The following is a 27,995-nucleotide window of genomic DNA, read 5'->3' on the forward strand; positions in this document are numbered from 1 at the left end:
CGTGCCGTTTAGTGTAACGCTTTCCCATCCCATGTGCCCACAGAACACGAGGCTACATTAATGTCGCTGTAGACTTGACCCGTCTTCCTCTATTTTATCCCTGGGCACCGGAGGATTGACGGCAATGAGCTGGCTAATCAGCTCAACTGTGAAACTCTAATCTTGGGACAGTCCCCGGATGGCGGCTGGAGTTATGTACTTTCGGGGAACCAATAAAGAGCATCGTAAAAACTGGAGGGAACCCCTATTCTTCACCTTAAGGCTATTACGTGATGGCGTTAATCGGTTGATGGCCACTTATGCGATATTGGTCGTTCTCTACTTCCGTCGCGGTCCTTCATCTCCCAACTGCCCTGTCTCTTACGTCAGCCTTTCCCACGTCCTTCCACACAGTGTGCACCTGGCTTGGCTGGTTTTTCGCTGAGAGTGAACAGCACAGCAACAGCACAGCAACAGCACAGCAACAGCAACAGCACAGCAAAAGCACAGCAAAAGCACCAGCTTGTGCAGTAGGCCATCGACGTCTTAGGCGCCTAAGTGTTGTACGTCAATAAAGTCTGTACTACTACTATGTCCGCAGGCGGGGAACTGCGCAGCAGATATATTTTAGAAGCCGAAATAACGTTTTCAGGCAAACATTACCAAAACCAGATACGAAGTGCGCACTCGTTGCAATTCAGGTGGTAGACGAAGTGCATCTTCGAGATAGCTGCATTGACGGGGACGCCTCTGTACTCTCCACTTATTTTTCAGAAACTCTACCACGTCGGTGGTCATGCATTCATAATTATGTGTGGAAACCTTTCTTTATCGAAGAAGAAACACCACTGTTGCTCTTAGTGCCACCAGTTACACGATCCTCGAACTAACCTCTAAACCCTTGGAAGTTGTGTACAAAAGTTGACAGTAAGCAATTGCAGTAGTTGACCGGCCCGGCCGTGTTTGATGCACCGATGCGTGGGTTGCCGCTGCGTCATTGACCTACAAATATTATTACTAGCGTTTAGCATGCAGATGAAATAAAGAAAACTGATGTCTCACGTTACGTTAAGACAATGAAGGCTGCTGGGAAGAAAAATTTATAGGTAGTCCTTTCAAGAATTTTTCAAGACACAGAATGTGATCGCTGATAGAGTCTATGTGCGAGCTATAGCTCTACCGCGGTGTCGGAATTGTCGACAACCTAGCCTAGCAATTTCTGCATACTGGGCAATCTGCGGATCGTGAAGCCGAGAACAGCACTGAGCCTGTCGAGAAAAGGTCCCGAAGAGAACTTTGGGTAGTCCGGTTTTCCTGCCCTCAGTGACTGTCGGCAAGTTGTACTCACTGCAATAACGTAGAAAATATTTCGTTCTGGAAGAAGGAGAGAACACTGCGCGAACAGGCACACCCTAGAGTTCTCACTCAAACGAAATTCGCTCGGGCATCTCGACCACGCAACCAAACCATTTACCATGAACGACCTGGCGAACATGCGATGGGCTGTCGCTTAAGGTAGAAATCAGCTCAATATTCTTACCTTCGCGGCGCATAGTTCCTCCCCTTGGCTCGAATGGCTCGAAGGCTCTTTGAGCATTGGGGCAGTGTCTGATTATTCGGCTGTCCTCCCCTCTGCCAACTACCTCAGTTTCATACGTCGACACATAACTTTGTGCGTGTATATTCTAGGCAGTAAGAACACATATATAGTGTCCTCGTCTCGCAGTGACACAGCGATGAGTTGTATGCCTTCGTTACAAGAAAACACGCAGTTCGCAGGAAAAACGAACCCTCGGTGCTTGAAGCCATGAAGAAGAAAGGATCAACCACTCGGCATATGACCGAGGCTCAAGCTATTCTAGCGCCTTCCGTCTTATCGCCGAGATTACAAGGTCCTTGTGGGTTAATTTATTCATTTCAATAAAACGTAGGACTGATTGAATCAGACCCCATTGGAGCCCGGGGTGTCGTTTTCGCCTTTCTCGTGTCCTGCCTGATTCGCGCATTCCTACCGTCTCCCAATCGATAGCATGGCTATTTCCTTTTTTAAGGGCGTACAACGATGCCTGTATGCTACTTTAGCCTTTAATTAGCCCTGTGCCCGTGGCTTAGTCAACAACACGCCCGTTTGATAGGTCGGCGGGGTCACCACTAATGTGGCCGATTCCCACTGACACCGCATTGCTTTACTTATTTTGTATTAGTCCGGAATTTTATTGACGTCGTGCCTTTAATAAGGAGTCGCAGCGTGAAGGAACTACTTCCCCTGCTCCGCTCTGTTTGCATGTACAGAAAAAAGCACCTGTTTGGTAGGATCGTTAAGCCACAGTTCTGAAGTATAGACACAAAAATAAAAGCCATAAAGTGGGCCGGACATGATGTCTCGTGAGGATCCTTATTGACCAGGTATCTCAGCCATCACATGATGTCGAAATTGAAGCGGTGGGGAAGAGAAAAAAAAAATGAACTGTCACGAGAGTTTGACTTGAGAAGGCCCGCAGCATGGTGTAATGCTCCATGCTGAGATCTTTTCTACCTTGCTGCGTGAAGATGCACTCTCGGTTATAACGTCTGTGATCGGCGACATGTCTTTCTGCAGTCACGCCGCTTTCCACATTGGATTCTGCCAAGGAAATGGCGCTGAACGTGGTTCGAGAGCTCGCCAATAAGCTCTCAACGACGGCCTGGATCCAGGACCCTGTGCGAAACTTCACCTTACGCAAGGCCATGGGTCTGGGCCTCATCATGGGTTACCCGGATTACCTGGCCAACGAGTCCTTGGTAGAGGCCTTCTATAGTAAGCTCCGTAGGGCCTGATAATCAACTAAGTGAAAATACTTCGTTTTTACTTATCAAGCTATTGATTTAACACTTGGTCGAGGTGGTATTCACGTTAAAAACATAGTTTAACATTTTTATAACCTAGTCAGTAGGCCCCGAATATTTTTTTTCATATAGCCTTAAGTGAACCTGGCCGTAGATGTCTCATTGCAAGCGGCTGTTCTCATACCGTGTAGACCGAGTGCATTAGAGCTGACGTTTACCTTGCCGTCAAAGAAAATGGCCCTAAAAATTAGAAAGTTCTCTTTTCCGGTCCTCTACTGCATTAGTCCTCGAAGGCAGCTTTAACCACCGTCACCATGCTTCCTCGACTGGGCTGAATATGGCAGAAGGTAGAGATAGAGAGCAATTCTCAATAATAATAGTAATAAAAATATTTATTTGAAAAAATGACATTGTACAGATACGAGCCTGCCCAACCCAACAATGGGCTTGTGGGGCAGTGCTCGGCAGAATGGAGCAAGCCAGAGACCGCCACAGTCAATCAATACTGCACAAGAATCCGAATAAAACTAAGGAAGGACCGTAAGAAAGGACGGGCGAAAAAAAAAGAAAAAAAAGAAAAGAACAAAATTACACATACAAATCGAAGATAGCAGATTTACCTTCTTTCTGAACACTGAAAGATAAAACATTGTGACAGGTTGTTCAACACATCTGGTACTTGAAAGGCACGGACACGTTTACCATATCTTTTCCGTACTCTGGGCAAGGTAAAGCGGTCGCGTGGACGTAATGCTCGGGCGGAGACATACGGGAGGCAGAACTCATTGTTCCATATATACATAAGGATTACATTTTTTTTAATAATAGCCTGAACGAAAGCATGTGCAAGCATGAAAAAAGATTGTAATTGTTAGCAATGTGCACACCATACATCACAGCCCGAATTATAGATTTTAGTAAAGAATTAACTTTGTTGCGCCAAAACACTGAACAGAAATAAAAAGAACAGATTCCATATCGGAGCGCACTGTACGCCAATGCATGTGCTATTGTACTCCTTATGTAAATTGGCCATAGTGATTTAATAGAAAATAGCAGGCAGGCTATTTTGCGCAGCCTTTCACAAACGTTAGCCAAATGAGCGTTCCAGGACATGTTAGAATCGAAATGGACACCGAGATAATTGACACTTGAGAGGTATGGTGGTGGTGGAAAATATTTATTTACACATGCACTACTGGAGGTATTGCATGAGCTGACCCAGAGGGGGCCAGCCCTTACAAGTACTAGGTGGAGGTCCCTAGTTCGGGACCCCAGTGGCGTCGGCCGCCGCCCGGGCTCGCGCGACCAAGGCCCGTTGGGCCTGCAGGTCAGAGCAGCCGAGCAGGGTCGCCTCCCAGTCCTCCCGGGTTGGGTTGGGGTGAGGGGGGATAGCAGGGTTGGAGGGGCAGGCCCACACCATGTGGTAAATGTCCGAAGACTTCTCCGCACAGTGCGGACAGCTGCCCGAGAAAGAAGGGTCGAAGTGTTTGAGAGCTGCCGGGCACAGCAAAGTATTGGTATACAGGCGAAGCAAAAGCCGCTCCTCCGCCTTTGAGAGACCTTTACACGGGCGGGGATAAACACCATGGCCAGATTGATAATCTAAAACAATGTCTTTAAAGGAGTAAGCGGGAGTGAATTCGAGTTCCTGATCGTCGGGGTCGGAGGGGAATGTCCGGTGAGAGAGCGCCCGGGCGGCGGCGTCAGCTGCCTCATTTCCCTCAAGGCCCATGTGAGCAGGAGCCCAAACGATACGCCGGTGCGCGGGGTCCCCGGTGTAGACGCTGTTTTGGATAATGCGGTAGGCTGGATATGGTACCCAGCCCTGCTCGACGTTCCGACATGCCCCTCGCGAGTCGGAAATAATTGTTTTTGAATTGGAATCAGATGCAGCCAACGCAATGGCGACCTCCTCCGCGTGTGTTATGTCACGGGCTCGGAAAGTAAGGCCGTTCACTGTTTTGGATGGGTGGACGACTGCGGCCGTGTACCATCCCCCGTGGTGGGGGCCGGAGGCATCCACGTAGAATACGCCGGGTTTCGATCCATAGTGGCGGGCCAGGGCTTCCGCCCGCGCCAGGCGCCGGCCATTATGGTCTTCACGGTTCATGTTCGCGGGAAGAGGGCGCACGTGGAGGGCGCATCTCCACTGGGATGGAATACGTACGCGCTCTTCCATAAGAGTGGTGTGTTGGATGTGCAGTCGGGCAAGCAGGCGGCGACCCGACGATGTCTTTGAGAGACGTGTGTATTGGTTGGTCAAGTGGGCTTCCCGGAGCTCCCGAAATGTGTTCACCATGCCCAGCCCCAGGAGGCGCTTGTTGGAGGTGTTCACGGGGAGGCCCAGAGCTCGCTTAATAATTTTGCGGAGGATGACTTCGAGTGAATCCTCGTCTTGCTTCCGCAGGTGGAGGTATGGAGTCGAATATAGAATTCGACTGGTTACAAATGCATGCGCCAGCCGCAAGGCGTCCTTACATCGTAACCCCCCGCGCTTGTTAGAAACCCGGCGGACCAAGCGGCCCACCTGGTCCCCCACCTGACGGAGTTTGGCCAATGTTGTTTCTGACCGTCTGTTTTGATGTATGAAGAGCCCCAGTACCCGGACTTCGATATTTTCAGGAATTGGACCTGTCTCAAGAGACAATGAAATTTTGGCTGTGCACTTTGGTGAGGGGCGTATGTGCACAAATTCAGACTTTTGGGTGGAGCATTGGAGGCCGCAGCGGCGAGCATAACGGTCCACTATGGTCGCCGCCTCCTGCAGGTTGGCCTCAATGTCTCCAAGGGAACCCTGTGTAGCCCACAGGGTGATGTCATCGGCGTACAGCGCATGCTGCACACCGGCGACAGCGCCCAGCTGGGCCGGTAGGCGCATCATAGCCAAATTGAACAACAGGGGAGACAGCACCGCGCCCTGGGGTGTACCCCTGGTTCCTAAATGAAAAGGGCCATGTTCTTTATCCTGGACTCGAATGTAAGATTGTCTGTCGGTTAAAAATTGCCGAATGTATTGAAAGGCGTTTTTGCCGCAGTTAGTTTGAGAGAGGTGGGTGAGAATGATCTCGTGGGTAACGTTGTCGAATGCACCCTTCAAATCCAAGGCGAGTACGACCTTGTCATTGTGAGGGCATTCGACGGGGTCGAGGACATCCCGATTTAGTTGTAGCAGGACATCCTGTGCAGATCTTTGTGGGCGAAACCCGAACATGGTGTCTGCGAAAAGGTGTTTGGATTCCATGAACTCGGACAACCTGTCACGTACCATCGTCTCCATGAGTTTGCCCACACAGGAAGTCAGAGAGATGGGGCGGAGGTTGTCCGTGTTGATGGCCTTGCCAGCTTTAGGAATGAAGGTGACTAGGGCGGTCTTCCACTCGATGGGGAGTGGCACTTCCCCAAGCCAGATTGAGTTAATGTAATTGTTGTGTCCCCTTACTGCTTTTGTGTGTGCGCGCCCCCTCCTAACGACCACTCGCATTCCCCTCCTAACGACAGTTCGCATCCTCCTCCTAACGACCACTCAATCCTCCTCCTAACGACCGCTTGCCCCTCGTCGCACGCTGTCACCAGATGCCCCCCCACGGTGCGCCCCCGCACCCTCCTCCTGTTCTGGGAAGCCACTCCCTCCCGTGGACGCTTCTCAGCTCCCTCCTTTCTTCGGGCGGCCAGTTCGGCTCCTGCCTCGGTCGACGCTGGTCGCACCCTCATCGGCTTTAAATAAACGAAGTCTAAAAGTACCGTGTGCGTCTTTCGCTGCATTCAACACAGCGACCGGACACGACAGTGGCGACGAGAAAGTGGATTCGACCCGCGCTACGCAACGCTATTGACAAGCCATGGCTACGCGAGGGTTTCCCAATCAGATACCAGAATTCAACGGCTCATCGTGGTCATCGTGGGTTGGACGCCTTCAGTTCTACTTTGAAGCTAACAACATCACAGACCCAGCCTTGAAGAGGGCCAACCTGCTGACGCTGTGCGGGGAGCAGACCTACGATACTGTCTGCGCCCTTATTCAGCCAAGCACACCAGCGGCAGTGTCTTACGACGACATCGTAAAAGCGCTGCAAAAGCACTACGACCCAAGGCCATCCGAGGTCTACAGCCGGGCTCGCTTCCAACGACGAGATCAACTGGGAGCAGAAACTGTGAGCGCCTACGTAGCCGCGCTCAAGAAGCTCGCTGCCGACTGCAATTTTGGAACGCTGTCGACAACAGCTACCGGGCAGGAGGGAGACGCAGCTTCTTCTGCTAACACCACCATGCTTCCCTTGGACGTGATGTTACGCGACAGATTTGTGTGCGGACTGAGTGACGAGTCACTGCAGCAGCGCCTGTTCGCTGAGAAGGACCTCACATTCAGCAAAGCTTACGACATCGCCGTTCGAGCGGAGAGCGCCGGTCACCAGCAGAGAGGGATTCGCCGGAACACCGAGCCGGTACACCAGACAAGCAACCAGGTGCGCAAGCCTTCTGTTGTTGTAAAATCGGTCAAAAAGGCACAACGCTGCTGGCGGTGTGACGACCAACACAACCCCCAGGGATGTCGATTCCAGTCAGCCACGTGTAATTTTTGCCACAAGCGAGGGCATATCGAAAGAGCATGCATTACGAAACGGAGACTTGCCAAGATAAAGTCACCTTTCCAGCCTAATCACAGCGTCAACGCCTCAGAGAATACGCCGCTATCTGATCTCCATGGAACAACATCAGCAACACCATCTGTGTTGTACGACCTGAACACCATGAATCTCGGCACGCGACCGAAGATTTTTACAGAAGTAAGCGTACATCACCAGCTGATTAAGTTCGAGGTGGACTCCGGCGCAGCCTGTACTCTGATCAGTGAGGACACGTTCCGAACTTCATGGCCATCTGACGCACCCGCCCTGCAACAAGACGACACGCACCTGCGAACGTGGTCAGGACAGAATCTGCCACTATTGGGCTCTGCCAACGTGCAGGTTAACTACAACGGCCAGACCCATACGCTACCTCTGCTTGTTGTGAAGGGCACAGGATCAAGCCTTCTAGGGAGAAATTGGTTTTCTCCACTAGGCGTGATGATATGCGGTAAACATCAAAACGCCGATGCGCTAAGCCGTCTGCCACTAGACGCAACTGTTGACGAACCATTTCCACCAGGAGACGTTCTGATGTTCGAAGCACTGCCAGAACCTCCGCTTACAGCAGGCACAGTTGCAGCATCTACGCAGAAGTGCGCAGCTCTCCGGCTAGTTTACACAGCTGTTCAACAAGGCAACGTGCATAAACTCAAAGGGGACAACTTCGACGCTTACCGCAGGCGAGCTACAGAGTTGAGCACCCACCGCGGCTGCATCATATTTGGGTCCCGAGTTGTGATGCCGAGAGAACTACGCGCACAAGCTATGTCTCTCATCCACGCCGGACATCGGGGCATCGTTGCAATGAAAAAGTGTGCCAGAAGCTACATGTGGTGGCCTGGCATTGACAACGACATCGAAACAGTGGTGCGAGAATGCAAGCCTTGCCAGAGCAGCCGGAGCGCCCCGCCGAAAGCTCCTGTCCCAGAATGGGAAAAGCCAGACACACCATGGCACACACTGCACATTGATTTTGCAGGACCAATTGAGGGCTGCACTTTCCTTGTGGTCGTAGATGCCTACACAAAGTGGCTTGAGATAAGGCAAATGGGACAGACGACTTCGGCAGCAGTCATTGACAACCTCCGATCACTATTTGCAACGTTCGGCCTGCCGCGCAAGGTAGTGTCGGACAACGGAACACCGTTTGTGTCTGCGGAGATCCTCAAGTTTTATCGCGACAACGGGATCTCATCAGTTACATCGGCCCCCTACCGCCCAGCGACAAACGGACAAGCCGAGCGCTACGTAGCCGAGCTAAAACGCGCCCTTGAAAGAGATCAGACAGGCTCGCTGCAGCGCCGCCTTGCGCGCTTTCTCTTCAAGCAGCACACGACGGTTCAGAGCACAACAGGCGAGACCCCCTCGAAAATGATGTTCGAGCGTGAAATGCGAACCCAGCTCACAGCCATCCTCCCCGAGCCAAAGGCAGAGACGTTCCGGGAAGAAAAAGCAATTCCGCGCTGCGGCACGCTTAATGAGGGGCAGCGCGTCCTCGCCCGACAGTTTCTGAAAAAGCCACGCTGGGAGGAAGCTACAATTGTCAGACGCATAGGCCTGCGCTCTTGGCTCGTCAACATACATGGCACAGTAGCACGCCGACATCTCAACCAGCTGCGTAGATTTACGACGCCGTCTGAGAGCTGTCCGCCAGCGGAGAGAACACGTGCACCATTTTCCCACATAGCCTGGCACCCCTTCCCGGAAGAAGAGACTTCGCCCAGGACAGACCTAGGAGACACAGCGAACAACAGCCAGCCTACAAGTGTTTCTCCCCCGAGCGCACAAAGCCAGCGCGCCTCCACGCGTGAGCGCCGACCCCCTGCACGATACCAGGCAACTTTCTAAGGGGGAAGGAAGTGTTGTGTCCCCTTACTGCTTTTGTGTGTGCGCGCCCCCTCCTAACGACCACTCGCATTCCCCTCCTAACGACAGTTCGCATCCTCCTCCTAACGACCACTCAATCCTCCTCCTAACGACCGCTTGCCCCTCGTCGCACGCTGTCACCAGATGCCCCCCCACGGTGCGCCCCCGCACCCTCCTCCTGTTCTGGGAAGCCACTCCCTCCCGTGGACGCTTCTCAGCTCCCTCCTTTCTTCGGGCGGCCAGTTCGGCTCCTGCCTCGGTCGACGCTGGTCGCACCCTCATCGGCTTTAAATAAACGAAGTCTAAAAGTACCGTGTGCGTATTTCGCTGCATTCAACACAGCGACCGGACACGACAGTAATTCAATAAAGACAGGTATGCCAGGTCGGGGAGGTTGGCTAACAATTTGACTGTAATTTTGTCCCGACCCGGAGCGGTGCCGCGTTTCATTTTTGCCAGGGCCGCCCTCAGGTCGTGGAGCTGGAACGGTTGATCCAGCTGAACGTTCCCAGAACCTGCATAAGAGTACGCCGGCCCGCGGGGGTCCTGTGTGGTGCACAAGTACTGGTCCCGGAGCTTGTGCGCCAATTGAGTTGTGTTGCCCTGAAAGCTGTGTATTGCTCTTTGGAGGTGTTTTTGAGTTTCCATGCGTGTTTGCGTTGGGTCAATTAGGGCGCGAAAGAGCCGCCACGTGTTCCGGCTGGACATTTGCCGCGCGGCCGTATTGCATCGGGCCACCCAGTTGGAGTCGGCGAGTTGGGCCGCATACTCAGCCGCTCGTTGAGTGAGCTCGGCGATGCGAGCTTTAAGTTTTCGGTTGTGCTTTTGCCGGCGCCACCGACGGACGAGGCAATGCCGGGCCTCCCAGAGGTGGAGCAGGTGGTTGTCCACATCCGAGACCGCCTCTGAGAGTTGAATTTGAGTTTCGGAGGAGCGAAGGCAAGAGACCAAATGTTGTGACCAAGACTGGTAGCCTTGCTCATGTATGGGTGTGGTAGTGTTATAATTTTGCCTGAACTTGGTCCAATCTGGGAGTCGGGCTTGCGTTGTTGGTCGTGCGAAAGGATGGGTCCTAATCATTGTGTTCAGGAGGCAGTGGTCGCTGCCGAGGGTTTCCTCGGTGTTGACCCAGTCTGCATACTGAATGTTGCGGGTGAAGGTCAAGTCCGGACAGGTATCCCTAGTCACGGAGTTGCCTATACGAGTTGGATGGAGGGGGTCAGTGTGAAGAGTGAGGCCCAGAGTTGACGCAAGCTCCGCCAACTTGCGTCCCCGCTTCTCTTCACGACAGTAACCCCACATCCGAGCGGGAGCGTTGAAATCGCCCACAATCAGGAGGGGGTCCCGACCCGCAACTCTCAGCGCGCGGCTAAAGAGGTCCGCGAATGATACATTCGGCAATTTCGGATTCCAGTATACATTGAGTATGTGTAGCGGTGCATCCTGCTTGCGCAGTGGGAGGAGGGTCACCATTACATAGGAGTATTCAAGTTGTATGTCTAAGTCGACCTGGTTGGCTGTATAATTTCTATGGACTAACAGACAAGACGAGGGGTCCTGCTGGAACGTCGTATAATTTGTTAGTGCGGCGCCTTTCCCTGGCTCTTGGAGGGCAACCACGGCTGGCAAATGCTCAAAGGTTGAAAGGAAAAGTCGGAGGTCGGCCCGCTTGGAACGGGACCGGAGCCCCCGACAGTTCCACTGAGTAATCGTAATGGGGGAAGCCGATTTGGAAAGGGGGGAGCGCCTACACCGGGGGTGTCCCGCCATGCTCAGATTTAGAGGTGAGAGGTTGAAGTGAGGCTGCCCCCGAGCCAGATACCAGGGGCTGAAGCTCAGCACCTAGAGGGGGGCAGCTGTCTTCGTCATCGTCAAGGTCATTTACTCGGCGGGACAATCTGGAGGGCCGACCAGATACGTCCTTAAGAGGACCGGCTCTGCGAGAAAGGCGGGTGTTAGTCGCGACGTGTTGAGCGATCATAGAGGGGATAGCCTCCATGACTCTAGCGATGAGGCGTTCCATCGCTGTCTCCAACAGGGTGTCAAATTTGGAATTTAGACGGGCTTCGACTTCGGCAAGGGAAGGTTCCAGAGCCGGCGTCGCCGCCGTCTCGCTCTCCATAGCGTCCGCGTCGGAGTTACTAGGGGGAGGGGGAGTTGTTTTAGCCTCTAAGGCTTCAATTTTGGCAAGTAGCATCTCGTTTTGTGCCCGGAGAGAAGCTACAATGTTGTGGAGCTCAGCGTCAGCCGCCGAGCGAGGGGGAGGGGAGAGGACGTGGGAGGAGGAGGCAACCCTGCCTGAACCGCTCACCTGTTTGCCATTTTTGACGGCGTTGGCCCAGGAGCCGGTCGCGCCATTGTTGTCTTGGGAGCGGGCTTGCTTCTCCTGGCCGCCGTGTGGGGGCGTTGGTGGCACTTGACAGCTCTTGGCGTCCTTCCCGCTGGTAGGCGTCTGCCGTTTTGAAGCATCGCTGCCGATGCTGCTTGGGTGACGTGGCTGCCTGCCCGTCCCGCTGGATTTCCCGCCCTTAGGGGCGGCTGGCTTGGTATGGCGATATTTTGCAGTGCAGTCCCGCGAGTTCGTGGCATGGCCACCACCACAAACCGCACATTTTGGCTGACACTCGTGAGGGGTCCGCACCCCCTCTTTTACGGGTGCCTGCTGTCCACACAGGCCACACGTGTCTTGGGTTGGGTTGGGGCAAGAGTCCACCCGATGGCCGACAGTTCGACACAAGCTGCAGGCCGGAATAGTGCGGAAATATGGCTGCACTGTGACAATCTCGGAGTTGTAGTGCACGTATCGAGGCCTCACCGTGCCGGCAAAGGTAAGCCTGGCCTTGTTTGAGGAGCCGAACTTGCGGATATCTAGTAAAGTGCCGCTCCTCCACTGCACGCAAGGTTGGAGAGACTCAGACGTCTCTTGGTTGGCCACCGTAATGACCCCATAGCAGACGTCCTCTTGATGTTCTTTCAGATGGCCGGCGAGAGGCACATCTCCTTTGGTCGATTTGATGGAAAACTCGCCTAGCAGACGGTCTGCGACGTGAGCGTTCCGGGTGGTAGCTACGATCAAATTTTGCTCCTTGCATAGGAGGAGGCTCAACTCGGCCGCGTTAGGCGCCCCGAGGAAAGCGCCGAACGCTGCACCGAGTTCGCCGTATTCAAAGGCGTCCCGGATGGCCAATGATTTCCGGGGCTTGATGACGATGACAAAGTCGTCTTGGTTGAATTTTGGTAGAGGCTTGGGCCTCCATTTGGTCACGGGTTTGCGGCCAGCTTGGCGGGTAGCAGCAGCCTTGCCGGTGGTTGGCGTGGCGTTCGCCTCTACCTTGGTCTCTCGTCTGGAGCGGTGCTCAAGTAGACGGAGGAGAGATGCATTGCGGATCGGGTCCGCGGGCGCCGATTTGGGTTCCACAGTGACGGGAACGGTCGACCAAGACATGGCGTCCGGGTCATAGCCGCGTTGCAGAAGCGTTTCTGCCATCTTGCCGAAAGCGGCTCCCTTGCAGCCGAACGCCGGCGCAGCTGTTAGGCTTAGCGTCGGCGCCGGAGGCGGGTAGGAAAAACCGCTCTAAAATTTGTAAAAGTGGGCCCACCTAGATGAAATTGGTGTCCACAGATGCCGATGAACTTGCCAAATCCAATGGGAGCAAAATTGAGGGGGTCCGATGACTTGAGCCGAGGCTCCTGCCAAAAAATGACGGAGCCGAAGCGCCGCACGTCTGGCATAAACCTGAGAGGTATGGAATAGTAGAGCAAGAGCAATTGTTACAGAGAGGAGAATGAAGAAACACTGGAGTGATGACAGAAACAGATTTCAGCGGATCGTGAAAACAGACTAATTTAGTTTTATTTTGGTTAATAGAAATTGAGTTGTTACGGTACCAACTGATAACATTTACAGTGTCAGTTTGTAATTCAGCCATGGCTTGATGGTAATTAGTATGACGAGATACTAAAAGCATGTCATCTGCGTATTGAAACACCCGACAGTGAAAAATTGCTTGACTGAGATCATTAATGTACAAGTTGAATAAAAGGGGAGCTAAAATCTGCCCCTGAAGAACTCCTGCGGTCAACTGTGTAGGTTTACGTTTAATATTTCCGAAAACTACTACTTGGACTCGACCGTGCAAATAATTCTCAAAGAAAGTTAGGAAGGGTCCTCGGAAGCCATAGCTGTGGTGTTTACGAAGTATATACAATATTTTATAGGTTACGTACTCAAAAGCTTTTGATACCTGTAGAAATAATGCACAAGCGAGTGCGCTACTTTCGAGAGTACTATTAAGGAAATCGGTTAATTCATCTAATGCTAACCTAGTGCCACGGCCGCATGTAAATCCGTATTGATTAGGCGACAGTATGTTGTGCGCATCAATGAAGCTCTGAATTACGTGAAAAAAATGTTTTTCAAGTATGAGAGCAATGCACGAAAGTATCGAAATGGGTCTGTAGTTTGTTGCAACATTAACCTGTCCGCTTTTGAAGAGAGGAACTACAAGCGCTTCTTTGAGGCCAGGCGGTATTACTTGCGTGGCTATAATGTTATTTATAATTGCTAAAAGAACATTCTTCAGGGCCTCGAAATTTCTGCGAAGGACGTCCACAGACACACCATCTAATCCAACCGATTTGCGCTGTTCGAAGTTGAATAACATGTGACGAATATCATCTTCAGTACACTCAGGCAGGAAGGCAGACTCAACCACCGATTGTGACATACAATAACTAGCAGTATTACCGGACCAGCTTGCTGCAATAGAGAAAAAGGAATTAAATTGCTCTGCTAATGTTATAGATGGTGGACCGAAATTCTTAGCAATAGTTTGGTATGCGCCTTTCCGGGGTCGAACCCTCAATTCGTTAACCACAGACCAAGCCTTGGACGAGTTATTTCTAAATTCAGAAAATTTACCTTGGAAGTGCTTTCGCCTGGAACCTCTAAGCACAGCAGTGACTTAATTGTTTAGCCCAGGTGGAAAGTATAGCGTAGGTATCAGTTGTTGTTGGCTGGTTCGTGTGTTCGGAACAAGGCATCCTGCGCCGTTTATGGTGGATATAAACTTGAGGGAACAAAATGCGAATACAGCGTTATTAGTCTGGAGTGCATATGTACATGGTAAATTGTTAATTGTGGGGCTGAACGTCTCGAAGCGACGTTACTAATCTATTGAGGCAATCTGAACTGCATACACTTCAATCTCGTCGCAAGTTGCACCGTCTAAAAATGTTGCATGGGATTGTTAATAACTTAACAAACATTTTGAGGCCTACATGGCATACAACACTTCACGACCAACGCGCCATAAACACAATTTGACAATCATGGTGCCATGGTGCCGAACGAAAGCGTATCAGTTTTCTTTTTTTTTCCACGAACGATATTGGAATGGAACGGGCTTCCGTGTGACGTGGTCCGCTTGACAGATCAGAAGTCTTTTTTTATCTGCTGTCATATCGTCATTTTAAGCGCAGTGTATTCATTCATGCTCTTTTGTTTGCTTTCTTTTGTATTTTAGGTAACCGAGTGCGTTTAATCTTGCTCTTTGTCTTTCTATGAAACCCTGTGTGTTAGCTTCTGCTTCTTTATTCGCATTTTAACTTGCTTTGTTTTGTCGCGATGTACAATATATCCTTGTACCGCTCCTGCCTTGGCCACCAAATGGAGGCTGGCAGTATTGAATAAAATAAAATAAAATAAAAACAGACTATGAGGGTGGAGGACCAGGATTTTTTAGAGCACCTGAGGTACGCAGAACCGCTTCTTTTGCAGTCGCCTTATCCGGAGGAACTTTCTTGGTTTTCTCTGTCCAGTAATGTACTACAACCAACTCGCTACAACAATAGTCGTTCAGTGAGAAACGGCACATATATTTCTGCATTCGTTAAACTTGAGAGCATAAGAAAAAAAACTTTTATGCCCCAGATATCCTTCTTCAAGAAAGAGTACTCGTGGAATTTTTTTTTTTACGTTCTTTATTCTGTATACTGTGGACCAAAGAAATTTCCTAGCACAGCAAAACCTACACGTATTCAACCTTGCTTTCAGCGCATGATATCGTCAGTGCCTAATGTGCCACGAAACCCTATACATCGCACCGACCAACCTTCAAAGCTTCGGTGACATCAGATTGTGAGAGTGCTTGCACAGACAATTAGTAGCGATTAAATCCGCTAACAACTCCCTCACCAGCTGCCTGTTTGGGTTGTTCAAGTGCTTAGTTTTGTTTACATTATTTTGCTCCTCATTTTACACCTTTTTGTTAGGTTTTAATTGTATAGAACGCTACACACAAGACATCAGAAACGTTTCCTGCCATTTTGGTTTGCTATCAATCTTGTTTATTCATGCCGCGTTTAGTCCGTGGATGACCACTTCATTCCGGAACTTTTGTCACGCATGTGATCATGAAGAAATTTCCGGTGAAATTTAATCGAACACGTTTTATCTGTTGTCCATGTTAATTTCTTTTTTGTCGACGTGGGCGCAGAGGACTTCCCGGATGTTGGCGACAGTTTCTTCACGCCGTACCTGGAGTCGTACCGTTTGTTGACTAGTCGCATCTTCAAAGAGGATGCTACGGAAAACTTCACGACTGGCGTCGCCAACGCTTACTACCAGCCAGGGCGAAACACAATGACCATTCTTGCAGGCATCGTACAGCCGCCGCTTTTCATCGAAGAAGGCCCGCCTGCGATGAACTACGGTGGTCTGGGACAGGTAAGGATTCTCGGGATTCTAGCTACCTTGATGACTGCCTAGGTATTCATGAATGGCCTTGTTGTGGCATTAGCTGGTGAGAACCTGGAAAGAGCGAAACAAGTAGCATTGGAATCCAAGTCACTAAGTCAGTGAGTCAATGAGTTATATCGGAGTGCCTTAATAGAGCTTGATCTTTACAATCGATCAACCAGTCAGTCAGGTTTATTCACATTAAAGATGTGAGGGACTTGGACAAAATGACTAGGTATAGGCTTGAAGCGGGGGGCTCCGCTCCCCTACAACAGCTTAATTTTTATTTAATTTATTGGTTTTGTTTGGCCAGTACAGAGACTGCAAACAAGGGAGAGCAAGCTAAAGGCGCCTAGTAGCGCCTGACAGAGGCCTGCCCTCCCCATGTAAAAAAAAATAAATGGCACTTGGCAATGGTACAAAATTTTCATAAGTAACACAAACTAGAAAAGCAGCGGATATATTGACAACGAAACAGAGATCAGTCATGCATAGGGCTAAGCACAACAAAACTAATAGCAAAACACAACAAAGACAAAAATGATTAGGTACAAACACACCACAACTTGCTATAATAAAAATATTCATGAACAGTTTTCCTAAATCTGATCTCGGACATATTTCGTAGTGACAATTCTGTTAAGTATGGATATGTGTTTAATTTATGAGGAATTATGTGTGTTAGTTTTTGGAACCCATAGTTTGTACGGGATTTGGATGCATGGTATTGAGGGTGCCTAAGTCTGTATGCTGTTTGGGAAATTAAATATGTGCTCTCAAAAGACTGCCAGTTTCCTTTCATAAGGTTTCTGGTGTAAACAGCAAGCTTCTTGTAGTAAGCGGCCGTGATCGTAAGCAGTCTATGGTTGAGAAAGGAAGGACCCGTGCTCTCACTGTAATGTAAATTATCAATCGCTCGTACAGCTCTTTTTTGAAAAGTCAGTACTTTCACAAGATTGGTTGAGGTAGTCGCTCCGCAGATCAACAAACAATATTGTGCATGCGAAAAGACTAGAGAGAAATAAACTTGTAGTTTGAATTTTCGATGCAGTATTTTGCGAAATTTATTTAAGATACCAACAGAGCGACCCATTTTAGTGCAGGCGTAGTTTACATGTTCTGTCCAGAGTAAATGTTCTTCAAAAATGACTCCAAGGAACATTGTAGAGCTGACACGATTATCGCAGTTTGTTCGAAGTGAATTTGGAAGTTGTTCGGAACTTCCTTGTTTTTTCTCTAAACAGTATGTACTTTGTTTTCCTGACATTAAGTTCTAACCTATTTGACTTTAACCAGACAGACAATTGGGATAACCAACTATTGGAGGCTGCTTGCAAAATATTACTATCTTGCCCTGAAAAAAATAAGTTGGTATCGTCTGCATAGATTATAATGTTGTCTGCTGGACGAAGGTTGACGATATCATTAATATATAATAACAACGTTGGTCCTAGAACGGAGCCCTGTGGCACACCAGACAATATCTGACCGATCCCAGATGAAATACCGTCAATGATAGTTGTTTGAGATCGGTTGTCAAGTACAGTACAAGTCAAGTACAAGTTTTTTTCTTTCTTTGCTGTATTACATTACATTTTGCATTTACTTTTTGTTTTCATTTTGCTGCATTGTCTATACTTTTTTTTAACCACTCCCTTCTGTAACGCCCCACTGGGGCCCTGAAGGTATTGTAATAAATAAATAAATAAATAAATAAATAAATAAATAAATAAATAAATAAATAAATAAATAAATAAATAAATAAATAAATAAATAAATAAATAAATAAATAAATAAATAAATAAATAAATAAATAAATAAATAAATAAATAAATAAATAAATAAATAAATAAATAAATAAATAAATAAGGTTAAAGGAACGCCGCGTATTCCATAACACGGCATCTTTTCAAGCAATATCTTATGGTTGACCGAGTCAAACGCTTTCCTGATATCAAGGAATATGCGAACTGTTAACAGTTCATTTTCCATGTTTTCTATTAGCTTTTCTTTGATTTCCAGTAAGGCGGCCTCAGCTTGCGGTAAGGCTTACATAGCTTACCTTTAGCTTGCGGTAAGGCTTACATAGGCCAAACAGGAAGATGCTTAAACGAAAGGTTAATGGAACCTAGGAACGATCTAACTGGGGTGCCGTTGAGGAACCTGCCCGCCCATTGCAGCGTATGTGACAGCCAAAAGAAGTGCATTCCTCATTTTAAGAAAGCAACCGTCTTAAAGAAACATAAAAACCAACTAACACGCGAAATCATTGAAGCTACCTACATCTCAGGGCTCAAGGAAGGTTGCGTAAGCACCCCTTCCATCTCATTCTCTGAAAAAGAAATCACCTTTCTCTCTGGTTTTACCTGATTTTACCTGGTTTTTATGGGCATACTGCATTTTCGTTCTAGCCGTGTTAATTGTTGGAGCTCATCCCTTCGCATCGCTTACGTTTTTACCGTGTCTCGCCTTCTCATGTTTTTTTTCTTTTAGCAAAATTCGCGCCCTCAACTCTGTTTTTCCATTTTTCCATTTGCGCACACTCAACCCTGTTTTTACCTTTTTACCGTTTTCTTGCCTTCCCATGTTTTTAGCAAAATTCGCGCCCTCAACCCTGTTTTTACATTGTCTTGTTTTTCCGCATGACATTCGTACTTCATTTCATGGAAGTCTTTGTATAGTGCGATAGTAGTTATCATTTTGATGCCCTGGACATCGTGTTGGTCCCAATTCGATCGCGCGCCTTGATTACCCCCCTGGTGGGATTTTACCTGGTATGTGTATAAAAGTGCGGGTTCAGTTTTTGCTCAAATAAAAGTTGGAAGTTCAGCGCTCTTTACGTTCTTCTCCTTCTTCTTCCTGTGTGGTGTTCGCGCTGCTGATACATATGGCCTCAGTTGTTTTTTTTTTTTTAAATCCGTACCGTTGCTTGGAGATGACATGGTTTTTGTCGAGATATTGAGAAAGACGTGTGTTGATTGCAAGTTCCGCAATCTTAGAGAAAACTGAAAGAATGGAGATCGGCCTATAATTTTTTTAATCCTTAATGTCACCCCCTTCATGAATGGCAGTGCCACGAGCTATTTTCAACTGATGTGGAAATGTGCCTGTACAAAACGTAAAGGTACACAACGCTAGAGCACTATGGCACATAATATGGCTGTCGACGTGCTTATAACGAAAAAAGAGCATTTTATTTAATAATCTACATGTACAAAGCAGGACACAAACACCAAGTGTTCGAATCAAGAGATAAACATCATAGCAACGTTCATCGTTGTATAGCAAAGGAATTTAGGATATAGTGACAAATACACAAAAGCTGATAATGCATATAATGTCGCATTCTGATCGATGTTACATCCTTATGAGAGTACTGCTCGAACCAAACGCTACGAAACTACTTTGATGACACCGTGCTATGATGGCTACCTTTAGGAAGCTACATTTTTTGTTGTTGTTGTGAACCCATTCCTACTTACCTCCAGCGCAGCAGTCCACCCATTTCGAGGTTGTGGAAGAATTGCAGCTTTGAAAGATCGTTGATCGTAATAGCCGCGTGGAATTCATGGGCCCCAATGGAGGTCTTTTGGCCGCAACTGCAATGAACTGCGAAGAATATCTGCTGCAACTGCAAATGAAAGTGCAGGAAGCGGCTTTAAAAGGCGCCTCACATGTTGAAAAGTATACTCTCAGTTTTCTGCGAGTGAATAATATGTAAAATGGTACGGCAAAACAGCGCTGACGGACAGGACGGAAGAAGATCAGAAAAACACAAAGACAAAGACATGCGTTTGTCTCATCTTCTTCCGTCCTGTCCGTCAGCGCTGTTTTGGCGTACCATTCGACATGAACCAACCAGCCCGACTCAGCCCTCTCCTTGATGGTTTGGTTTGGTTTATGGGGTTTAACGTCCCAAAGCGACTAAGGCTATGAGAGACGCCGTAGTGGAGGGCTCCGGAAATTTCGACCACCTGGGGCTCTCTAACGTGCACTGACATCATCGCACAGTACACGGGCCTCGAATTTCTCCTCCAAAGAAATTCAGCCGCAGCGGCCGGGATCGAACCCGCGTCTTTCGGGCCAGCAGCCTGTCCTTGAATAATATGTAATTACGTAGGCCCGAAAACGCCATCTATTCACAAAAGTGGAGCCGAAATTGGTCAAAGATTTTCCCCATCTTCAATGAAGGAATTCTTGGCATAACTGCACTTGTCACCTTTGGGGCCCATGTAGCCAGGTGGGCCTTCTTTGAAGGTCTTCACATAATCTTGTACTGCTCAGGTGTTTCGGCTGTTGCGTCACATTAGTTGAGCATCAGCTCTCACTTTCAGTCTTGTAGCGTTGTGAAAGTTATCCGCCATGTACAATGTTCGCAGACTATTGGGCAAACCTAACCAGCTAATGCACCCTAAATAAAAAGAATGCGACGTTGGTCAGACCACGAGTCTGGTATACTTCTCTTATAAAAATCATCTATAGACACTCTATAGACTGCCTATAGACTACTGCCTTCCTATAGATATTTCTTTTTGTCTATTCATAGTCTATAGACTGTTTATAAATAAAAGTCCACTAGAAGTGTATCGCCAAAAATTTATAGAATGCCTAAAGACTGCCAATCGGATTTATTGCGTTAGACTATTCTCTAGGATTTGTAATGGACTTTAGAGACAGAAGCCTATCGACAGTCCATAGACTGTGTAAAGAAATTTTTGTAAAGGTGTGCGTAGAATCCAGGAGAGGCGCGCTGCTCACACAAAGAAAGATCAAGATGTGTGAGTATATGCGGAATAAAGGCATTTAAGACGCCGCTCTCGTCGCACTTATCGGATAACAATGTACAGAGATTGTGATGACAACTGCCCAGATGATTAACAGGACGGAAGTCACTTTCATTCAACGTGTCCTCACCTACTTCGTGTCATGAGATGAGCTTGTTTTCCTTTTTTCCATGATCCATGTTTCATTCAGTCCCGAGATGTCAACCTGAGGTCTTAAACTTGGTTCGCAGGTCATCGGCCATGAAATAATGCACGGATACGACATTTATGGAATCACGTTAGACGACAGGGTCAGTAGTGTTAACTACGAGAACACGACGACGATGCGGGAGTACGCTAAAAAGGTGCTCTGCCTGAGGGCTTCATACGAACGGGTACGTAATCCTAGCAGCGGTTAAACACGCGTCTTCGGTAGTTTTATTGCGAAAGCAATACTACGCCAGGTCCAGCCACTCGTCGCGTGGTCCGTGGACCCCCCTGCTCCTCGAGGAGCCGCCGTCGCGCCTAACAGATGGTGTGACGTCAGCCTCTCCGTTGCTATGGCGACGCGTGACGTCAGCTTGCTCTCTCCACCGCAACCAGGAGGAGCCGGTGGTGCGGCGCTCTTCGATGGGTCTCGCCATGGACGTCACCGACGAAGAGTCTATACCTGAATCTAGTTGCGCTACTGCTTCTATTGCTTTAGCAACCCACCAGGTTTAACCAGAGCTAAACCACACCAATTTTTGTGCTCTGGTGTCCATTAACCAATGAACTCAAAGTCCTAAACGTTGCGGTTTTATCTTCACTTAACGAAACCACGTGCTTATTTCGTTCACGTATAAATAGTTTGAATGTTGTGACGTTCGTTACGCATGTGATTTATAAGCAAGCAGTACGGGGTACATAACCAGCACAGGTGATTGACCCAATATTGAAAACCTATTGGCAGAGGCTAGTCCTAGAAACGGCAAGAGTGAAATCATCCATTTGAAATACTGGGCCAATTACCTGTGCTGATTTTCCCCGAGGACTGTACTTCACTGCGGTGTACTACCGATAAGCTGGATGCTGTAAAGGTGCGACAAAGCTCGTGCCTTAGCTCAAATAGTAAAGAAGCTCTCCCCTTAAGTCTTGAGCTCACAGGTACGCCAAGAAGGAAACGGAGGAGTAGACGTTACATGGAGTTGACAAATGCAGAGGCTTCAATGGTGACAGTGTTGAGGAATTAACACACGTCGTATTATCGAGGAGCATGCTATACAGGTGATTTATGGTTTATGGGGTTTTAACGTCCCAAAGCGACTCAGACTATGAGGGACGACGTAGTGAAGGGCTCCGGAAATTTCCACCGCCTGGGGTTCTTTAACGTGTATTGACATCACACAGTACATGGCCTCTAGAATTTCTCCTCCATAGAAATTCGATCGCGGCCGGGATCGAACCCGCACCTTTGGGTCAGCAGCCGAGCGCCGTAACCACTGAGCCACCGCAGCGGCTATCTTGCTATACAGAGTTTCGTTGCATTCACGTTCAACGATTTTAGACCTGTGATGTAATAAGGCGGTTCAGTGTTCGCGTCAGGACGCGTACATCGGGGTGCTCAAGTATGAGAGGTCATATAGTGACGCGTGTCCGGCTACTCTGCAACTATGTGAAAAATGACATTTATTTCAGTTTACACATATAAAATAACACATAAGTGCAGGTAAATGACAAAACAAAAGTAGCACCATCATCTACAAAATAGTGCAAAACAAAAAGAAACATCAACTCAGTACGCATGTATATGCAGAGCTCATTGTAAATAAAGCTTCAACTGAGTAGTTTACCCCCCTCCCCCACGCCCTTAAAAAAACACTTAAACAGAAAGTAAAAACATCAACTCAGTAAACATTTAAATGCACAAGTAATTCAGCATAAAAACTTCTAATGTGTGCAAAGATGAGAACAAAGGGGTATACACTGTTAAACACGCTGAACACACCAAGCATTGCAGGCGCGCACAGGTAACAGCTTCTAATCTAACGAATAAATGATGTGACCTGCGTCAAAGCGAAATAGAACATTTCACTTTAACGAGATAGCGGTAACGAAGGGTGGCAAACGGCTCTATTAACGAGTGGTCTTTGAAAAAAAAAAGAGTTGCCAAATGCATCGCTCCTGCATTTATATTCACGTACTTTTTGTGGTGGCCAAGGCATGCGGGGATGTTGTGTGGTTTGAAGATGCTTGCTTTGCTCTTAGTGCCAATATGGGAGTAGTATATGTTATGGAAAACCTGCCGTCAGTACCACAAGCAGTTCAGTCAATACCGTAGTCAATACCTCAGTCAATACCTCTTTCTATTGAAAAATAACAAACTGCCAATGGCTCCCGATTTCTATCTCCAACCGATAACGTCCAGGTCAACAAGAAACAGGCACACTGAATCGTTAAAACCTTACTTTGCCAGAACTAACATATTCAAATTCTCTTTTTTTCCCCGCACCATTACCGAGTGGAATCAGTTACCACCATAATCAACAGTTGACATTGATGCCATTGAACAGGCCGTTCATTGATTTTTTTCTGCTTGCTTTGTACTTTTGTTTTGTGCTTTTTGTATTGTGTTTATTGTGCCCCTCCTGCCAGGGCCCTTCACTGGGCCTGCTGTATGCCCTAAATAAAATAAAAATAAATAAAAACAATACTCCAACAATGCCACAATACACAATCAATACCACAACGATCCAGGTGGAGTCAACAGCGCGCGCAAGGATGACGGACGACCGGATTGACTCCGAGGGTTTCGCCGACTTCACGGGCATGCTCCTGACCTACGCCGCGTTCAAGCGCCTACCGGCCGCCGAGCGAACCAGGGTTCCTCCAGACCTCGGCCTCAACGCCGAGATGACTTTCTTCGTCGCGCACTGCCTCAAGTGGTGTGGTTCTAACAAGAGCAACCAACGTCGATACCCCGGCGGACGCTACTGGCACACTCGGTCCCGATGCCTCGTGCCCCTTTTGAACATGCCCGAGTTTGCTGCCGCGTTCTCATGCAAAGCGGGCTCCTTTATGAACCCGACGAATAGGTGCGATTTCTGGTGAGGCTGATCACGGAACACCAGAACACAAGGCCGCCCTGTTCACCCACTTTTATTCCTGAATTGAATGGCAATACTTTTTTCGCATGGACAAACTTATAACTCCATGGCTACGCGCTACATCTTCATATCGCTAATGAACTCTGTCGTTTTGAACTGTAGTGATTGTCAACCTTGAGTTTCGTAAGCCGCTATGTAAAACTTACGTGTCATATGATTTTGCAGTGGGTACTACTACTATTGCAGCTATACTTCGGCTGTGGGTGCTTTTTTTTTTTTGCAGATGCATAATGTTGTTTTTGTCGGTATTCGGAATTAGAAATGAACACTGCGGACTCGAAAATGGCAACCTAGAATTGGTTACGTCTAGGCGCAACTCACGTGCTATTCTTTTCTTTATTGCGGTACTCAACTGTGTGCCCTGATTCGTGCTGCTGTGCAAATGTTACCAGCACTAACGGTCGCATAGTTGCGGCGCTCAGTTATTTAGAAATCCTGCTAAAAGAAGACCGTCTTCACTCTCTTCTAAGTTAAGGGGTTTATTACAGCAAAAAAAAAGTGTTTTTAGGGGCCTGTGGCATCATGTGCATTCGTCGCTGATAATTCTCGGACGCTCATTATGGTTTCTGTAACGTCCAGTAAATGAGCAACGTTAGCGCCATCTTAAAGAATAAAGTGATCATTGTTCAACCCAATTGCTTTAGAAACCTAAGTAAACAAAGTTTTGAATAAACTTTAGCAAGAAAGGACTAATTTGTCTTGATATGTACTTGTTCCGTGCTCTGAACCACACGAAAAAAAAAAGGTTCTTCTTTAGCGCGCGGCTGCTTTAAAGAGAAGCATTTGTACCTCTTCTCCCAATGACAGCTGCTCTTGGGCGATAAAAGGCCCTTTCTTACTCTTACCTAAGAAGCCTCAATGAAAATGTATTCTTCCCAAAACATATTCGTAGTCTGTTTCATTCAGGATGTTTCAATTTTTATAGTCAATTGTATAGATTCTGGGGAACATAATGAAATTGTTTTCCTCCCCAACGAAGTTCGTAATCTGCTTCTGTTCCATTCAGCCTTTTTGAAGCTTTGTTATTGCCAATATGCGTACACCAACCCAATGACATCTGTACATAGACATCACCAATGGGTGATGTACATACCCCCTTGTCTTTCTGAAGGCACCGCGTTAATTCGTAAAATTTTTTTCACACACCACAGAATAAGGGCATGTAGTGCGCGAAGGGACATATCGTTCATGAACGGCTTGTGGTGGAAGAAAATCCCGACTTCCGCCCGAAGAAAAGTACAATATGAACACGACGGCCATCCGGCTTCGAAGCACCGGGGAAAATTATTGAAGCTTGTAGCGAGTCCCCAGGGTACCCTCCCGCTTTGTGCATACCACACTTGATCCAAAGAGTACAGAGACATTCTCCAGCACCACAGATTAAGTAGAAGAGGGTACGCTTCCTTCTCTATCATAACGACGCCTACAATCAAATACGTAGGTACCTAGGCCAAGCTAGGACAGGGTATATGTACCCAGAAGACATGAACCCACAGTGCAAATTCTGTGGAAGAATGACCTTCCATTTAACACATGGTACGGGAGTGCTAGGAAAATTCACAACTGGACAGAATAACAAACCCAACAATGAAGGGCCGCCGCAGGAACCGACCAGTCACCCTTAACAAAACTGTAAATAAACGCTTGCAGTAAATCAGTCAAGTTTCTGTGCAGTCCCTCAAATATAATGATGATGATAATGTCCTCAGGCTTAATGGCACATGCCCACGTCGGGGGATTGGCCAGGGTGCATAGCGGATACAAATGCACTCATGTACAAGGAGTGGAGTATTTGTATAATTTTGTGACAGACTAGAAATCGCACAAAGAAAATACCGAAAAGAAAAGGTATTGAATTGTCATTTGAGCACAGGAATCTACCTCAGGTAATTATATAGTCGTGAATATAATCGCGCACTACTTTCAGCGCATATCTCTTGGCGCTTGCCCCGAAGGAGAGGAGAATCGTTACAGATAAAGGAAGCCCGAATCGAGTGAGGGGGATCTTCAAGTAAATTCTACGGAGAGCAGCGAACCGCCGGCAGAAGAAGAAAAAGTGATCTAGGGACTCAATTTCACCGCAAGACTCACAAAGATTGTTCATATATAACTCCGATCGACGTAAATAAAGAATTAGCTGCAGTATTCTGCAGCACAGGAGGGTAATGGAGACCTCACATGGCCTTGAATTCTACATTCGCACACTCCAAGGATATGTCAGGTGTTGAAAATCCGCTGCAGCAAGGAGAATCTCATGGCTCAAGAAGTGGAGACGCTGAAATCGCTGAGAGCGTGCTGTAGTCAAGTACACAGTGTTTGGGACGAACGGAACAACAGGTCCACCAAGGGCGGACCTCGATAAAAAATCAGCGCACTCATTAGAAACAATGCCACAGTGCCCAGGGACCCAGTGAAAGCGTACTTCTGTAATAGGCGGTGAAATAAAAAAATTGAAGGCAACAGCTCATAGAAGTATCCCTCGATTTTTCGAGCGCTGTCAAGACGGAAAGGCTGTCTGAAAGCAAAGCAACCTGAGAGATACTGCAGTGAACCTTCATTAAGGACAACTCAATGGCCAGAAACTCAGCGAGAAAAACAGGGTTATAGTCAGGGGCCCGAAATGAATAGCTCCAATGAACAGCCCTCAAGTAAATGCGAATCGCTGCCTTTTCATTCTGCTGGGAGGCGTGTGTAAAAACGGCGTTATGGTTTGGAAAATTTTCTAGGTACTCCTCTATAAGACAATTTAACACACTGGCAGGCAGATTCTTAGCATTCCTTGGGAAGGTGTCGTCAAAGAAGACTACGGTATTAGCCCGCCTGTAGTTAACTTGTACTAAAGAATTTATTGATACAGAAATTTTTGACAGCAGGGAATTAGTGAACGAAACTTTATGGAGCTGATACCTAGGCGAAATAGTACCAAAGACGAGAGTTCGGTGCGTTGTAAATATGGGATTATCCAATCCAGGAACAGGCTCCGAAGGCCTTAAAAACGTCCGCACGGTAAGAAGGTGAAGACGCGAATTTAGATCAGGTATCTGTGCCTCCTAGTATAACAGAGCATTAGCCACTGTTTTACGCAGACCTAAGCAAAGGCGCAAAGTGCGTTGCTTCATAACAAACAGGGGTTCAAGAGGTACAACGGAGCCGAATTCAAGTATTGGCCGTACAAAGGCAAAAATCGAATTCGAAAAAAAATACGTACTTCGTCGTTCAATACGGAGTAAAGGGATGATGATGGCAGTTTTGACTAAACAGAACTAATCGCGATGATAGGACATGTGCTCGTCGTTCACTAAGAAATGGTGTAGTACAGACGGTGTCGTTTCAGGCATTATAACAGTTCTGATATAAGCCGCTGTTCACTCTGAAGCATTTCAGTTAGAAATTTACTTCAATCCTTCGCTTTCTTTGTTTTTCTCTCTTTCAGCCAGTCCGTGTCTCGCGACAAGACTTCGAGCGTGCGATCAGTGAAGAAGAAGGAGCCTATAAGTGACGCCATTGCTTCCGTGCCCGTCCTCTCGTTTATCTAAGACATTCTCCAGGTATTACGCTCGTCCGCTCAGTGTTGCCGAACATTGCTTGGAAGAGCCTTATCCCTACGACGTCCAGGCGGCAGTCTTTTCCCGGTTGCTTGCTCCACGCGACATCTTCGTCTTGGCTCCTGCTCAGGTAGGCACTACATCGGAATCGGTGTTTCGTGTCATTAGGGTTAGGCGGTCGCCATGGCCAAGTCGCAAGCCAACGGGAATGCAAGGCTTACTTTCGGTTGACTGCTCTGTAAATACCCTGCTGGAGACCATAGCCATTTTTTTTTGTTACCGGCGCGTATCTTTCGGGCGTTCACGGTATATTTGCTTGTTTGATTGTCATAGAAGACACTCGCGGTGTACATTACGCTATGCATAGCGCATCCTAGAGAGCGAAACAATGTTTGGACGCAGGCCATGTGCATAATAAGGAGCGCAAAGCAGTTGCCGCTTCGCCATGGATGCGTGAGGTAGTTATCGTATATGGGCCAGTATAATTCTGCCCCATTCAT

The 27,995-nt window shown here is 47.9% G+C and overlaps 1 protein-coding gene across 1 annotated transcript; it reads left to right on the top strand.

Annotated features, from left to right (window-relative positions):
• The first annotated feature begins 2,613 nt into the window (after positions 1-2,613).
• Positions 2,614-23,894, top strand: LOC149332587 (neprilysin-1-like). The gene is made up of 4 exons (XM_089558216.1): positions 2,614-2,776; positions 15,800-16,029; positions 21,056-21,199; positions 23,541-23,894. The coding sequence occupies exons 1-4, from the start codon at positions 2,614-2,616 to the stop codon at positions 23,892-23,894; spliced, it is 891 nt and encodes a 296-aa protein (XP_089414342.1).
• The last annotated feature ends 4,101 nt before the right edge of the window (positions 23,895-27,995 follow it).

Source organism: Amblyomma mixtum, chromosome 8 (genome assembly GCF_055824585.1).
Source record: "Amblyomma mixtum isolate Tamu chromosome 8, ASM5582458v1, whole genome shotgun sequence".
Lineage (NCBI taxonomy): Eukaryota > Metazoa > Arthropoda > Arachnida > Ixodida > Ixodidae > Amblyomma > Amblyomma mixtum.